Raw genomic sequence first — 17,474 nt, 5'->3', positions numbered from 1 at the left:
CTCCGCAAATGGCCGCAACGGCCGGAGCTGCGCCGATCCGAAGCCAGGAGCCAGGCACTTCTTCCTGGTCTTCCACGTGGGTGCAGAGGCCCAAGGACTTGCTTTCCCAGGCCACAGCAGAGAGCTGGACTGGAAGTGGAGCAGCCGGGACTAGAACCGGCACCCATATGGGATGCTGGCATCGCAGGCAGAGGATTAACCTACTGCGCCATGGCGCTGGCCCCTCTCTTCCTTAAAAAAAGGTCACTCTTGGCCGGCGCCGCGGCTCACTAGGCTAATCCTCTGCCTTGCGGTGCCGGCACACCGGGTTCTAGTCCCGGTCGGGGCACCGGTCCTGTCCCGGATGCTCCTCTTCCAGGCCAGCTCTCTGCTGTGGCCAGGGAGTGCAGTGGAGGATGGCCCAAGTGCTTGGGCCCTGCACCCCATGGGAGACCAGGAGAAGCACCTGGCTCCTGCCATCGGATCAGTGCGGTGCGCTGGCCGCAGCGCGCCAACCACGGCGGCCATTGGAGGGTGAACCAATGGCAAAAGGAAGACCTTTCTCTCTGTCTCTCTCTCACTGTCCACTCTGCCTGTCAAAAAAAAAAAAAAAAAAAAGGTCACTCTCATAGGATCTCTGCTTGACTGTGATGTTCTTACACTCCAAAAAAAGCCAACACCCCACACATTCCCCTGTTCAGATATGCCTGGGTCTGCTTCCATGGTCTGGGCGGCACACTCGGTGTGCAGCACGGCCTGCCTCCCACTGGTTCCCTGAGAAGGGGGTGGCAGGAAGGACACGTATTCATCATGACTGACACACACAACCCTTTATAAAACCAACAAGGCAAACCTCTGACTACAAAGTTCCATCTAGTCAGTTCTTATTTAGAAATTGGAAAAGGAAAACCTTAAAATGAAGTCAATAACCCCCTTCAATTTCATCCAAAGTCTCTAAATATCTAGGAGACATCAATCTGAGCAAAACTAAAAGTATTATATTCTTTAGCCACAACCTCAGGAGCAGGAAGCAAAAACTCCCCGGTATTCCATGGCTATGACAAAGAGGATTTAAGTTTAGTGGCTTATCCCCTGGGCTTACTAATACATAGTCACCAGAATTATTATAACCTTGGACTTTCTTGGAGGAAAAGTGAGATTATGAAATTCAGTGAACAGGAAATTCCATAGGGTCAAAATTATTTCAACCACTTTAAATAATTCAGGCACCTTGTCATAGTGTTTGTCTCAACAGACCTGGTGAAGTAAGAAAGCTTCTTGCTCCCACTCAAGCAAACTGCTCTAGGCTGATGAGGGTTTGGGCAGAATCAAAAGTTGGAGTTCACCTCTGAGTCTTTAGGCCAGTTTTTAATCAAAGTTGGGGAAGACAGACCAGTGCTGTGTATGATATCTGCTTCCTAGGGAGCTCACTCTTCAACTAGACCCCATTTGTCTGCAGCCCAAGCCCCTGAAACAATTCTAAATAGAAACACACAGCTCATTCTATACAAAGAAAGGTCTTGGCGGAGGGGGAGCTGGGGAATGGGATGCCTTAAAACATGGTCTCACCCAAATTAAGTTTTCAACATTCATGAAAAATTTTAGATTTTACTCTTGCCTAGTCCAAATTTTTTTTAAGTAAAATAAATCAAATATCCAAAATGACAAGATTAGGATGCTGCACAAGAAGTAAAAAAAAAAAAAAAATTTACCACAGCAGGCCTGAGCCTGCTATCCATGGAAGAGTTTGATTACAAGGATGACTTGACATCCAGGAACTTGGATTTCAGAAAGACTCTGACTAATCCTTTACTTACAAAAAGAGCTCACTGGCCCTAAATTGTGTGTACAAACAATGTAATATATGCTGTATATCTGCTTTCTTTCAGGGAGTCTGGAATTCTGTAATTTGCTAAGCAGGAGGTGCCCATATGAGCATACATCTATAGCTCTTGTGATGCAAATATTAGCTTGTGAAATTACCTGGTAATTGTTTTGCTGTTTTCCCAGTGTACTTAACTTCATAAATTTGCTCAAATATTAATATAAGTTCTCTGACAGCTTCTTCCACATGCTTGCTTTTGTGGTTTAGAATCTCAGCCCATTCTTTTGTGTATGTCTGTTAAAACAAAGACATGACTATTAACATAAAGCTACTTCTAAACACTGGGAGTATTAGCAATAAGACTTGAGTTTATAAAACGATCATTAACTTCAATTAAAATAACTAGCCATAGTTGACAGTGGCATAGTATTTCAGATCCAGAATTGTCTATTACTAAATGCTCAGCTTTGGCTAATGTCCAAGCAAAGAAAAGGAAAAAGAATACCAAAGTCTTTCATGTGTAGCTGACTCAGAGGGCCAAAGGAATACAAAGAAGATGTTATCAAACACAGCGCTAGACACTGAAATGGCAATGGTTGCTGAGTGCTGTTTGAGTCTAGTGGGGGAAAATTGAATGATAAAGAAGTGGACACTTCCAGGGGACCATGGCAGACTGACGCATGTGTGTATATACACCCCTGGCATTGAAATCCCCTACAAAAGGGGCCAGATACTACTAGTTACAACTGGCAATTGAATAAACATGTCTGTCTTAGCATTTCCCTAGTATCTCCAGAAATCGCCACAAAATAACACAGTAATCTTCAAAAATAACATATCCATAAGGACAAATGGAGGGAACAGCACTGTAGTGTAGTGGGTAAAACTGCCATCTGCAGTGCCGGCATCCCAAATGGGTGCCGGTTCGAATCCTGGCTGCTGCACTTCGATCCAGCTCTCTGCTATGGCCTGGGAAAGCGGTAGAAGATGGCCCAAGTCTTGGGCCCGTGCACCCGCATGGGAGACCCAGAAGAAGCTCCTTGCTCCTGGCTTCATATCTGCGCAGCTCCAGCCATTTTGGCCATCTGGGAAGCCTCTCTCTCTCTCTCTCTCTCTCCCTTTTCTGTCTCTCCCTCTCACCCTCTCTCTCTCTCTCTCTGTGCCTCTGCCTCTCTGTAACTCTGCCTTTCAAATACATAAATAACTTTAAAAAAAAAAAAAGAACAAATGGGAGAATATCATATGCATTCTTCTGTATGTTTCCAGTATTAATTACAAAATTAATGGGATACAACAATTGGTGTGGAGACAACTAATATCCATTCACCAAAGAATGAAATTGGATCCTTTCCTTATCCCATAAATAAAACTAATTCAAAACTGATCATAGACCTACATTTAAGAGCCAAAAATAAAAAAAAAAAAAAACCTCTTAGAAGAAAACATAAGTACAGGAATCAGAACCAAAGCTTAGTAAGAGATTCTTACTAAGACCACCTCCCCACGGAGACAGATGTGAACAACTATGCTCACACGAAGTCACCTCCATAAGCTACAGAAGCCAGGTGAGAGAGCGCAGTGCCTTGTCTTGTTAAAATCATAAGAGAAGTCGTATTGAAGAAAGCTAGAAGGAAAGAGTTGTCCATGTCTCCCATCCCCAGCTCTCCAACAGAAAGCTAAACTCTAGCTTCATGGAGAGGCTGGGATCGGGAGCTCAGGACCCAGCCTGTGGTGCTGAGACTTGGCATCTGATAAAGCCCAAAGGCCTCTCCCTCCTACCGAGGTAATAGACAGAGCCTCTGACTTCAGGGAGAGGCCCTGCCCTGCAGGGAGATGCGACTCATTTTGGTGTGCCTGTGTCACTGCAGGCCTCTGGCAGGATTGGTGGACACCCCTGCGACTTTGTGGGAATATGTGACTGTGGGACCCAGGTGGCCAGAGGGCTGCCTTTATCACTCTCCCCCAACCTTAGGCAGACAGCAAGGGGCCACAGGACTGTCCTGGGACTTGGTTCTGCGCTAGTAAATCCCACACAGGGTAGATCCTAACAGTTTCCATCTCAAGGCAAGAGCCTATGGACAGAATCTCTGGACTTGACCCAGTATCAGGCAGAAACCTGCACCCTGGGTGAGTCAGTCAAGTTTTGGGGTGTATCACTACCCCCAAGATTGCACAGAGTTGGTGATTTGTGAGTCCCGGGTATAATGAACCTAGGCTCTGCCTGAGTAGCTGAGTGCCTGCTTCTATCACCCCTCCTAGACCGTGGGCAAACAGCAAGAGATCACAGGACTATTTGGGACTCAGTGCCAGGCTGATAAAACCCAGCACTGACTAGATCCTAACAGGCCCTGATCCTAGGCCCAGTACCTGCAGACAGAGCCTCTGGACCTGCTTCAGTGCCCAGTGAAGCTCCATGGTTCCAACCAAGCAGTCCTCTAACCCAGTCAACACCACCAGTGGCTGACAGGTGTAGCATCGGGCAGTGTGTCCACCTCAGCAGCAGACAGATAGGGATTGTGTGATAAGCAAGGGCCCCAAATAATCAAAGATGGACTTTTTGTGATTTCAAGTCAATGTAGGATAAATAAATATTCAAATAATTTCAATATGATGTGATGCTGAGGAGGTCAGATATTATCCTCTAAGGATTAGGTGCCACTGTCATTCAAAGATTTAAGCTGAGGCGTTTCATGTATATTTATGACAATATGGATGGATATGATGGGACCAAAGTAGAGGCAGGTAGACCAGTTAGATCACAGCATCCATTACTAAACTCAAAAAGAACCTTAAGGGCTTGACCCAAAAATGGGGTAATAAGTATGGGAAATAAGAGACAAATTAAAACAAAATCTAAGTACGAGGTTAAACCTTAAACTCGGTGAGATTTAGGAAATGGAGGCGAGGGAAGGAGTTCTGAGGATTAAGTTTCCAAGTAATTTAAAGGAAGAGTACATTGTAGTTAAAACTATGGGAAAGATGGCATGGGCCAGGGAGCATGCACAGAGGAGGAAGAGCTTTGAACCACTGGCAGGTCCCCAGGGATTTCAGCATTAGATTGAGGACAGCAGTAAGATAACGTCTAGGGTGTTGTCATGAGCTGAAGTTATTGAAGCCATCTAAGTCTTTGGAGATGAGGGTGTCCCCCCAAAAGCTCGAATGTCTAAATGCTACTGAGCCAGATTTACGCTTTTCGATTGCCCCTTCACATTTTAGGTTTCTGACCCCGTATTTTTGTAACCATAAGAAATGAGTGCATACCTCATTGAGAGTCAACATATCTTCTACTCTGGTAGCACCACTTTCAGGCAGGGTAATTAACATGGTTTTGGCTATTTCCTTTAGAACCGTATCAATGTTCATTTCACACAAGTCACTGACCTACCGACAAGAAGAAAACATGATTAGACTTCTTTCCTGAAGAGCTAGCTTTTCATCCCCATTATACGTGAGTTATAAATGCATTAACAGAACTAAATCTGGAAGCTTGCACCCTGAGCTGAGCATATTCTGGTATAAATCTCAGGAGGACATCTGCAAAGAAAGCTTGATCTAGAACTAAAGTTTCATTGAGCAGCACCATGTGGCACAAGCTTATATACAATTTCTCCATTGATTTTCATTCCAGTGTATGAGGCAATAATATCCCAGCTTCCCAGCTAAAGATACCAAGGCTCAGAGAGGTAAGTAAACAGGGAAGAAACCCATTGGTAGTACAAGGCAGAGAACCCTAATCGGGTTTAACTGACTCCAAAGCCTCAGAGTTTATTTATTACACGATGTTGTAAATTCATACACACACACCTAAAAAAAATTCATGGTGGAGCCGGCCTTGTGGCATGGTGAGTTAAGCAGCCACCTACAATGCCAGCATCCCATGTGGGCACTAGTTCGCATCCCAGTTGCTCCACTTCTAATCCAGCTCTCCACTAATGCACTGGGGAAAGCAGCAGAAGACGGCTCAAGTGCTGGGCCCTTGCACCCACATGAGAGACCTGGAAGAAGCTCCTGGCTCCTGGCTCCTGGCTACTGGCTTTGGCCTGGCCCAGACCTGGCCACTGCAGCCATTTGAGGAGTGAACCAGTAGATGGAAGATCTCTCTATGTCTCTCCCTCTTTCTCTGTAACTCTGCCTTCCCAATAAATGAAATAAATATTTTTTAAAAAGTACTCATGGGGCCGGCGCCGCGGCTCACTAGGCTAATCCTCCGCCTTGCGGCGCCGGCACACCGGGTTCTAGTCCCGGTCGGGGCACCGATCCTGTCCCGGTTGCCCCTCTTCCAGGCCAGCTCTCTGCTGTGGCCAGGGAGTGCAGTGGAGGATGGCCCAAGTGCTTGGGCCCTGCACCCCATGGGAGACCAGGAGAAGCACCTGGCTCCTGCCATCGGATCAGCGCGGTGCGCTGGCCGCAACGCACCAGCCGCGGCGGCCATTGGAGGGTGAACCAACGGCAAAAGGAAGACCTTTCTCTCTGTCTCTCTCTCACTGTCCACTCTGCCTGTCAAAAAAAAAAAAAAAAAAAAAAGTACTCATGGTATACATGGCAATGTGGCTGAAATCAAGAGACAGTCTTCACTCAGATGACTTATTTCATCTATTAGTATCAGAGGCATTACTGCTGCTATTAATGTTTAGGCACTCCATTCCGTCATCTTCAACAGTCTGTAATTATCCCATTTTCTAAACTTCAAGGCAGAATTGAATCATCATTTCAGCATACTAAACGCAAAGCATTTCAGGGACAAGAACAAGGCAACTCATATAAAAAGAAGACATTAAAGCAGTGAAAGAAACATAAAACATTATTTTTAACTTAATGGAAATCTTTGTAGTTAAAAGTCACACCATTCAGAGAGTTTCCATAGTTAATAGATTACTTATATCCTGAGCATTAACATATGTAGCTTTTTTCTTAATTTGTTGATCATACCTTCTTTAAAAGTTGATTGAACATATTCAAAACTGATTCAACTTCTTGAAAGAAGCTTTCTAGTGTTAAAGATGACCATGTTAGTATTGTGAGCCCTTGCCTCAACACAGATTCCACCTACAAAGAGCAACATCGTTACAGCTTCCACTATTAACAGGACAATCTGCTTTCCTTTATTATCCACTAACAGTACAGGTTTTACATCCTTCAGCTATGCCTAATAAAGGTAACTTTCTGTCTTTAAACATCTTTGGCTACATAGGAAGTGATCCTCATAGATTTTTAGAAAGTACTCGTGATTCGGATTTCATTTATTTCAAAGTCAATAAAACAGAGCAGGCATTCGGCCTAGTGGTAAAGACACCAGATGGGATACCTGCATCCCATATCAGAGTGCCAGGAATTCAAGTTCCAGCTCTGCTCCCTAATCCAGCTTCTTGAGAATGCACACCCTGAGAGGCAGCGGGTGATGTCAAGTTGTTGGGCCCTACCACCTGTGTGGGAGACCGGGACTGAGTTCTAGTCCTGGCTTCAGTCTGGCCCAGCCCCAGCTGTCACAGGCATTTGGGGAGTGAATCAGCAGATGGGAGCTCTCTTCTCTGTCTCTCTGCCTTTCAAATTAATCAGGGAAAAAAATGTTAAAGATAACAAAACTTAGACAAATCATTCTGTTGGAAAAAAAAAAAAAAACAAGCCGGCGCCGTGGCTCAACAGGCTAATCCTCCGCCTTGCGGCGCCGGCACACCGGGTTCTAGTCCCGGTCGGGGCACCGATCCTGTCCCGGTTGCCCCTCTTCCAGGCCAGCTCTCTGCTGTGGCCAGGGAGTGCAGTGGAGGATGGCCCAAGTCCTTGGGCCCTGCACCCCATGGGAGACCAGGAGAAGCACCTGGCTCCTGCCATCGGAACAGCGCGGTGCGCCGGCCGCAGCGCGCCTACCGCGGCGGCCATTGGAGGGTGAACCAACGGCAAAAGGAAGATCTTTCTCTCTGTCTCTCTCTCACTGTCCACTCTGCCTGTCAAAAATAAAAAAAAAAAAAAAATTAAAAAAAAAAAAAACAGGTCTGTAAAGTCAGAGTAGAAAACTAGGCAGTCTAGACAAGACTAGGTGTTCTAAAATCCTTAATCTGTGGAACCAGAGTCTAATTTTAAATAACTGGAAAGTCCATATGTACCTTTAGCATTACCAACCTTTTTCATTTTAGGGGTCATCAGATTGACAAACACAGAAGGCACTTCCTGACATAAGTCATCATAATACTGCAGAAGTCCCTGTAAAAAGTTCGAATGGCAAATTTCACTTTAATTCATTTTAAGGCAGTAAATTTTTGTTTCATACCAGGAAGATTTTGTTATACCTGTGTTTGCTCACAGCCCTGTGCCCACAGCTACTCATTTAAATTTAAACTGAGTTACCCTACTCTTGCCTCATCTGTAAATTACCTAGGCAGCTCCTTTAAACAATGAGTCAATAAAGTAACTAGATTTTCATTTTTCATATGTACCATTTGTCTTTCCAGACTTATGGTATTTTAAATAGTGTGGATAATTATCTTTTTGTGATGTCTGTCATCACACATTTTCCCATTTCTGTCCCTTGTCTTCTCCCTCATCACTGATGCTACACTTGTGCTCTTGAGTCAAAATAAATTTTTAACTTCTCTGCACAACCAGAATTAATAAGCTTTCTATTTTCTTTTAGACAGTTTTAAGAGATGAACCATGATGATTTTTGACAGCTTTGTAATTTTTTAGCATTTTTTTTAATTTATTTTTATTTGAAAGCCAGAGCAACACAGAGACGCAGAGAGATAAATTGAACTTCATCAAAACGTAAAATGTTTGTGTTTTGCTGCAAAGGAAAAGTGAAAAGACAACCTACCTAAAGGTAGAACATTTTTGCAATCATGCATATGATAAGAGGCCAGTATTTGGAACACAGAAAAAACTTTATTGTCACCCAAAAATAAAGACAAACAACTCAATTTTAAAGTTTTAAATGAGCAAAGTATCTGAACTGACATTCCTCCAAATCCCTAAAGATGCTCAATTTCACTTGTCATCAAAACCATGCCACAATGCCACTTCCTGTCCACTAGGAAAAGGAGCAGTACTAACAAGTATTGGCGTGGATCTAGAGAGAATGGAAACCACTTGGACTGCCGGCGGGAATGTAAAACAGCACAGCCTCTGTGGAAAACCCCATCAGTTCTTCAAAAGGTTTCACACGGGTTACTAAATTACTGCAATCTAGTAACTTCACTCCAAGGAGTAGCCCCAGGAGAACACACCCCCACACAAGTACTTGTATCCAGAGGTTCACAGCAGTGTGATTCATACAGCCAAGAAGCGGAAACAACTTAAAAATCAATCAGCTCACAAAGAGAAAGACTCAAAGTGGTGCAGCCATGCACTCCAGTACTACTTGGCCATAAAAAGGAACGAGGTACTGATGTATAGGAATGAAGGAAGCCAGCCAGCCGCAACAGATCACTTGTTGTATGATGCCATTTGTATGAAATGCTCAGAACAGGCAAATCTATGCAGACAGAAAGTAAATTGGTGGTTGCTAGGGCCTGGGTGTGGAGAAAGTTGAAGGCAATGGGCAGCGAATGCTAATGGATATGGGTGTGGGTTTTTTTGTGGGGAGGGAGACAGGAGTGATGCAAATCTTCTAAAATTGATTGTGGGGATGATTGTGCAACTTGGTAAATATACTAGAAGTACTTATTTGTATACTTTAAATGAGTGAATTGGGGGCAGGCATTGTCACGCAGCGGGTTAAACTGCAGCTTGCGACACCAGCATCCCATATGAGCTCCAGTTCAAGTCCTGCCTGCTGCATTTCTGATCCAGCACCCTGGCTAATATACCTGGGAAGGCAGTAGAAGATAGCCCAAGTGCTTGGAGCCCTGCCAACTACATGGGAGGCCCAGGTAGAGTTCCTGGCTCCTGGCTGGGGTCTGGCCCAATCCTGGCTGTTGCAGTCACTTGGGGAATGAACCAGCAAATGGAAGATCTCTTTTTCTCTGTGTCTCACCCTCTCTCTGTGTCACTCAGCCTTTCAAATAAATAAATAAATATTTTTAAATGAGTAAATTGTATGGTGTGTGAATTACATTTCATTAAAACTGTTATTTTTAAAAACTGCTTTGGGAATCTCTAATACTCATCTCTTTTACTATTCCTCTTAGTAAAACGACATGTATTAATATAATTGTCATGTTTAATTTATTGTAACTTTTTGTAGGATAAGTTTTTGAAATTTTCTTTGGTATTCTGTTAGATTAGTTTTCAGAAAAACTTCATTATCAACATATCCATATGCCCAGACATGAACTTTGGTTAAACTAAGAGATTTAAATATAATGACATATTAAAAGTGGCAGATTCATATTACTCTTCCCAGCCAGAAATAGGAAAAGTCTATATTTACCTATTATATTATTGAGTATAAAAGTAGTTAATGTATTTTGTAACTTATTAAATAGAACTCTTTTTTCATTGAGTAATCATTTTCCATTAATTTCTATGTGTTTATCTTCTTTAATCAGTTCTCTATGGCTGAATTTATATTCCAGTCTTTGCTGTCACTAATAGGGCTGGTGGGAGGTTCCTTACACTAACATGTCTTCCTGAGTTCCCCAAATAGATGTCAAAGTCTTCCTAGAGAAAGCAAAGAACAGTGAAACTAACACCACTGTTTTAACTGCCTTTCTAAAGAATTCTAATGTTGGGGCCAGTGCTGTGGTGCAGTGGGTTAACGTCCTAGCCTGAAGCACCAGCATCCCATATGGGCACCAGTTCGAGGCTCGGCCGCTCCACTTCCAGCTCTCTGCTAGGGCCTAGGAAAGCAGTAGAAGATGGCCCAAGTCCTTGGGCCTCTGCACCCCCGAGGGAGATCTGGAAGAAGCTCCTGGCTCCTGGCTTTGGATCAGTACAGCTCCAGCCGTTGTGGCCAATTGAGGAGTGAGCCATCGGATAGAAGACCTCTCTCTCTCTCTCTCTCTCTCTCTCTCTCTCTCTCCTTCTTCTTTGTGTAACTCTTTCAAATAAATAAATCTTTTAAAAAAAGAATGCTGATGCTACTCACTCTTCTTTCTTCAGCTTTTAGAAACTATGCATCAGGATTTGAACATTTTGATTACCACTTTTGAATGTCGCTTTTTGTCAGCTATTTTCTTTTTCTTTTTTTTTTTTTTAATTTTAGTTTGCCCCATTACTGAACTGGAAGTGAATCTATGCTCCACTCACCCCACAGTGTTGAATTCCTTTCACTTTATAGTCATTGCATTTTGTGAATTTATATCTTACTAGTATCCTAGGATTAAGTATATAAAATTTACTGTACTTCATCTATAAAATTATAATATTCAGAATAATCAGGAGTGGGAGGCCAGCTTTTTGGTACAGCAGGTAAAGCTGCTGTTTGCAATGCAAGCATCCCTTATGAGAGCGCCAGCTTGAGCCCCAGCTGTTCTGTTTCTGATACAGCTTCCTACTAATGTGCCTGGGAAGGCACCAGACAATGGTCAAAGTGCTTGTACCCCTGCTCCCATGCTGGAGACCAGGATGGAGTTCCTGGCTCCTGGTTGCAGCCTGGCCCAGATTTGGTTTTAGGGGTGAACCAGTTGATGGAAGTTCGTTCTCTCTCTCTCTCTCCCCCAACCGCCACTCTGCCTTTCAAAAAATACATAAATCTTTAAAAAAAAAAGAATTATTTAAACCTTCTATTTTATCACTTGTCATTTTTCAGAAGTCTAAGTCTAATTTGTAATTTCACATTCTGCTTTCCATCTACAATCTTTCCTTTAGTTTGCAAGTCAGCATTTTAATTCTATCAACAATCATCATAGTAACAAATTTTCCTTCAATATCATGTCAGCCCAACTGCAGGGATACATTTTTATTTTACAAAAAAAAATCAATTCAAAAAGAATTAGAGGGGCCAGTGCTGTTGTATAGCAGGTAGAGCTGCCACCTGCTGTGCTGGTATCCCATATGGGCACTGGTTCCAGTCCCGGCTGCTCCTCTTCTGACCCAGCTCTCTGCTGTGGCCTGGGAAAGCAGTAGAAGATGGCCCAAGTCCTTGGACCCCTGCACCCACGAGGGAGACCCAGAAGAAGCTCCTGGCTCCTGATCAGCACAGCACCAGCCATTACAGCCAACTGGGGAGTGAACCAGCAGATGAAAGACCTGCCTCTCTCTGCCTCTGCCTCTCTGTAACTACTTTTCAGATAAAATAAATTAAATATTTTTAAAAATTTATTTAAAAAGAATTAGAAAACATTATCTTACCTGCAAATACAGTTTGTCTGATTTCAATTTATTTTCCAACTTCAGGATTTTCTTTGCCTGTTCTGGGACATCCAACTTCATTTTTATCATGCATTTAGTTTCCCGAACAACTTCCAAAATTTTGGGATCAAAATTAACCAGCAATTTCCCTGTTTCTGGATGTCGCACAAAAAGTGTGGCTTGTAAGGCTACAGGAAAATAAAAGATTGTTGACATCACTTATTCTGGATTTCCTGTCTGCACCACTGCTGTGCCCATGCCCACTTCTTAAGTCAAGGACAAGAGTTTTGGGTGCCCCAAGTGCTGAGGCGCAATATATGGCACATGGTAAGTACTTGAAATTTAGACAACAGCCTGCAGTGTCTGCAGTGCCGTCAAATCAGATCCAGCGAGATAAAACTTGAGCAAGAATTGATGGCCTTTGTGCTGTGAAGGGCAATATTTTTCTGAATGGGTCAAAGAGAGCTGTAATACAATAAGTCAATGTTGGTTTATTTCTCTGGGTTGTGAGTTAACCTCTGAAAAATGGACATGGGAAGAACTCTAAAAGATGACACACCTCATAGGTCTCAAACCCTTTTCCACATCTGACCCCAAACTGGCTTCTTCAAGGAGGCTGATCTGAATTAAATCTCCATCCTGAATTTCTGATAACTAGGCTCAATATCAATGAGAAATATTTATTAACCTACTGAGTTGAGAACACCTAACAAGGAACAGGAAGACTTCTTTTTATACTACCTCTAACATGAACATCATGCATACAAATAGGCATTTTCAGATACACTTTTTGTCATGAATTGAAGTGTGAAATCCTGAACAGCCTTAAGTTATTTATTATCCTAGCATGAACAGCCTTAAGTTATTTATTATCCTAGCACGAACAAAACTCTTACAGACTGTATGTGCGAATTTGAGCTACATCGTATATGAATAAACAATACTAACATGAGACTTCTTTATAATCACAAAGCTTCCAAGCCTCACATTGCTTCACATGATATGGCTGTATCTATTTTCTAGGAAAATAAAATATACTGTATATCCCTTTGAAGTGAGTTCACTTTTCTTCATCAGATAAAATTAGTCATGATGTAGATCTTAAAATGCAGGTTTCATAAGAATTTCAACCAAAAATTTTATCTAACTCATTAGGAATCTTTCAAAAGTTGGGTTAGACAGCACTCTGGCCTCAGAATCAGCCCTTAAGACATTCGGATCTGGCTGAAGAGCCCATGAGAGTATTTTAGGCATGGAAAGCCAAGACACTCTGGCAAAAAAAAAAAAAAAAAGGACCTATGAAAGATCTCTGCGAGTGAGATCCCAGTGGAAAGAACAGGCCATCAAAGAAGGAGGTAACTTTCTCTGAAGGGAGGAGAGAACTTCCACTTTGACTATGGCCTTGTCTAAATAAGATCGGAGTTGGCAAACTCAAAAGGCTTCCATAGCCTTGGCAACTCATGACAAGAGCATAGGGAGATTGCTGACACCATAAACAAGAGTGTCAATTTGTTAAGTCAACAACAGGAGTCACTGTGCAGTTACTCCTCATGTAGGATCTCTGTCCTTAATGTGTTGTTCAATGTGAATCAATGCCATAACTAGTATTCAAACAGTATTTTATACTTTATGTTTCTGGGTGGGTGCAAACTGTTGAAATCTTTACTTAATATATACTAAATTGATCTTCTGTATATAAACATAATTGAAAATGAATCTTGATGTGAATGGAATGGGAGAAGGAGCAGGAGATAGGAGGGCTGTGGGGGGGAGGGAAATTATGGGGGGGAAATGCCATTGTAATCCATAACCTATACTTTGGAAATTTATATTAAATTAAAGTTTTAAAAAAAAGAGAGAGAGAGAGATTGATTTTCCATCCTCTGATTTACTCCACAATGGCTGCAATGGCCAGGGCTGGGCCAAGAAGAAACAAGAGCCAGAGCTTATTCTGGGTCTCTCACATGGATGGCAGGAGTACTTGGGCCATCTTTCTTTGCTACTCCCAGGCCATTAGCAGGGAGCTGGATCAGAGGAGGAGCAGCTGGGACTCAAAGCAGTGCCTATATGGTATGCACAGAAAATGGCTTAACCTGCTGCACTCAGTGCCGGCCCCACCTTGGGAAGTATTTACATACAGCAGTAGTTTGAAGACTGCTGCCCTACTACAGTGTCACTTGCCAAAGTGGTATAAAATAAAAATAAACATTCCCGGCGGCGCCACGGCTCACTAGGCTAATCCTCTGCCTGCGGCGCTGGCACACCAGGTTCTAGTCCCGGTCGGGGCGCCAGATTCTGTCCCAGTTGCCCCTCTTCCAGTCCAGCTCTCTGCTGTGGCCCGGGAGTGCAGTGGAGGATGGCCCAGGTCCTTGGGCCTTGCACCCGCATGGGAGACCAGGAGAAAGCACCTGGCTCCTGGCTTCAGATTGGCGCAGCACCAGCCATAGCAGCCATTAGGGGAGTGAACCAACAGAAAAAGGAAGACCTTTCTCTCTGTCTCTCTCTCTCTCACTGTCTAACTCTGCCTGTCAAAAAATATATATAAATAAATAAATAAACGTTCCCCTTTGGCATAAGATAAAAAAAAAAAAGTTGGGTTAGAAACCATTTGTCCTCAAAAATAAATTCCAAAATAGAGTTTGAACATTCATGTAATATAGCACGTCTTCCTTAAGACTGCAATGGGCATGACTAGAAGGACAAACAGGTCAGGGAGACTGAGACACAAATATTGACAGCCAGGAAGCCTGCGCCAGGTTGGAGTGAACCCTTCATTCCACGTGAACCGTCCTCAGAGGAATGGTACAGGTCAACTACTATCAGCACCAGGTCTCCAGTAATTATGCCAAGTTCCTATAGAGTCACATGTAGTCACACCAACAGAACAACATTTCTGATGGTCTGTGTTCCTCATTAGGGAATGCTACTTTAGGCCAGGGCACCTCAAAAAGGCTACAGAAAAATCACTTCAACTGATATTCTCAATTGATACTAGAAAACTCAATAGAATTGTTATTTATCAATGATAGCTGCTCTCTACTCTTTGGACATTTTTAAAACATTTAAAGAGCTCTCAAGCATGCCTGTACAGGTTTTGGCACTTTTAGAAGCAATACAATGTAACACTTCAGGGGATGAATTCAAAAGCCTGACCACCTGAACGTGAATCCTACTTCCGCCACTTCCTAGAGCGGTGATCATGTAACCTCTCCGTGCCTCAGTTTCCTCATCTGTATGGCAAACGAGAATAATCATAGGTCCCTGTAAGGTCACTATTAGGATGAAGGAAATCAACTGAAGAGCTTGGACAAAGCCTGGCGTGTGGCAAGCACTGCATAAATGTCAGCCATGATGATTACTTAAAGGATACAAGATCAAACAGACAAAGATGTTATCCTTGGAGTGTGTAGGGGCGATAAGACGGACATTTAGAGCAGTAAGCACCATGAGAATGAGCCACAATAAAGGGCAGAGGCCTGGGGAAGAAGTCATTTTCTTCCTGGAAGAATAATAAAGGCTTCATGGCGCAGGTAACCCTTCAGCTCATTTTTGAACATGTGCTGGTGACAGGAAGGGCACTGGGAGCAGAAAAACCAGCAGGACAAAAATACACAAATGTTCATGGTGCTGCAGTAGCAAAACATACAGGCTCCACATTTTAGCTGCTGAAAATTTTGTCTTTTTCCATAGTGAGAGTCTGAAGCTTCTTGTGAATGCTCCTTTGAGAGTATGGCAGGCTTTTATTAGAACCCACAGGGTCCTACCACACACCACAGTACCCAGGAACAGCTGGGCCATTTGAAGTGTTTATTATAGGCTTAACTACAGTGCCAGCTGGGGACCACACCATGCAGAACCGGGACACAGGTATGCGGTGCGGTAAAGGCCTAGATAGAACTGAAACACAAGGGTTCTGGACAAAGAGGCAGAAGTGGGAACAGCACCTCTCACCATCACACCCAGCTTTCCACCCACTGAATTGGACTTCCTGAGCCTGCGACTCTGCTCTGCCAAAGTTGAGATCCTGGTTTGGGAGAAAGAAACCTTTCTACTAAGGGATGCACTAAGGAGTCTACCAAGGTCATAGAGAAGCGCTTACAACTGAAGTCATGATTAGGAGCTTAAGGTTAGGATAAGGATGTAAATCATTAATGCTCCATATCATTTGGCACAGGGCTGAAGCCATCATTTGGGATGTCTGCATCCCAAGTCAGAGTGCCTGGATCTGAGCTCAGACTCTCCTTCCCATTTCAGCTTCTTGCTGATTGCACCCTGACACCCTGAGAGGCAGTAGATGATGATGGCTCAAATACCTGGGGAAACCCAGATCGATTTCCTGCTCCTGGCTTCAACCTGGCCCAGTCCTGGCTGTTACAGGCATTCCAGGAGTGAACCAGCAGAAGGGAGGGCTCTCTGTCTCAATGTATCTGTTTGTCTACCTGTCTGCCTCTCTCTCTCTCTCTCTCTCTCTCTCTCTCCCTCTCTGTCTTCTAAATAAATAAATATTTAAAAATTCTCCAGAACCACAATCTCATTCACAGTCACCCAGGTCCTACACCTGAGCCTCACCACAGTCTTATACACACCATACTGTATCTGTGAAATCTCTCTGATCCATGCCGTGTGGTAGATCACCTCGAACTCCACCAGCACATAGGAGATTTTGTTATATTGACGGATAACAGCTTTACCTTCCAAACTGGACAAAATTTCTGAGTTCTTCTGTTGTTTTTAAGAGAAAAAAAATGTGCATTTTAAAATTGATGACTATTTTCTTATCAAAATTATAAAACTATTTTAAATGACATAAAAGAATGATGCTACCAATGTAGAGTCTGTCTCAGAATAAACCAGAACAGGGGAAGCCCACACAAGCTAGAGATAGGAGCAGGGAAACAGGATCAGTAGAGAAGGAACCTTGGGGAAGGAAAGAAAGGAATAAAAAAGAGAGCTCTCTAGCCCTATAGACAGCCCCAGGCATTAAGTGTCTCTACCTCCAATGCTCTAGTATCTCCCCACTTTTTCTGGAGAAGTTACAATTGATTTTTCTTGAAGTATGAATATCAAGGCAAATTTCAAAATTCCAGTACCAGAAATAATAAAGAATAAAATCCAATCATTTTATTCAAAAATCTAAATAAAGTCGGTGCTTTATCTAGGGGTTCAGATGTCCACACCCACATCCGAATGCCTGGGTACAATTTCTAGCTCTATCTCCTGACTCCAGCTTCCTGCTAATGCTGACCCTGGAAGGCAGCAGTGATAGCTCAAGTAACTGTCTTTCTGCTTAAGCACATGGAAAATTCAGATTGTGTTTCCAGCTCCTGGCTCCTGCCCAGGCCTAACCCACTGTGAATCTGGGGAATGAACCAGCAGATGGAATCTTGCTCTTTTTTTATTATTTATTTTGCTTGAAAGTCAGAGTTACACAGAGAAGAAGGAGGCA

At 43.2% G+C, this 17,474-nt stretch overlaps 1 protein-coding gene across 2 annotated transcripts in view; it reads right to left on the bottom strand.

Annotated features, from left to right (window-relative positions):
* DNAH8 (dynein axonemal heavy chain 8) overlaps positions 1 to 17,474 on the bottom strand; it is a 310,883-nt gene that overhangs the window by 238,011 nt on the left and 55,398 nt on the right. For both annotated transcript variants that reach the window (XM_062187476.1, XM_062187477.1), the window contains exons 13-18: positions 16,615 to 16,750; positions 12,029 to 12,216; positions 7,922 to 8,002; positions 6,734 to 6,850; positions 5,066 to 5,185; positions 1,963 to 2,098 (exon numbers count right to left, since the gene is read on the bottom strand). In XM_062187476.1, the coding sequence (XP_062043460.1) occupies positions 1,963 to 2,098; positions 5,066 to 5,185; positions 6,734 to 6,850; positions 7,922 to 8,002; positions 12,029 to 12,216; positions 16,615 to 16,750 (778 nt within the window). The remainder of the gene's footprint in view (positions 1 to 1,962; positions 2,099 to 5,065; positions 5,186 to 6,733; positions 6,851 to 7,921; positions 8,003 to 12,028; positions 12,217 to 16,614; positions 16,751 to 17,474) is intronic.

The sequence above is a fragment of the Lepus europaeus genome, chromosome 3 (assembly GCF_033115175.1).
Source record: "Lepus europaeus isolate LE1 chromosome 3, mLepTim1.pri, whole genome shotgun sequence".
NCBI lineage: Eukaryota > Metazoa > Chordata > Mammalia > Lagomorpha > Leporidae > Lepus > Lepus europaeus.
Note: the sequence above shows the minus strand (reverse complement) of the source record. Positions and strands in the feature narration are given on the sequence as shown.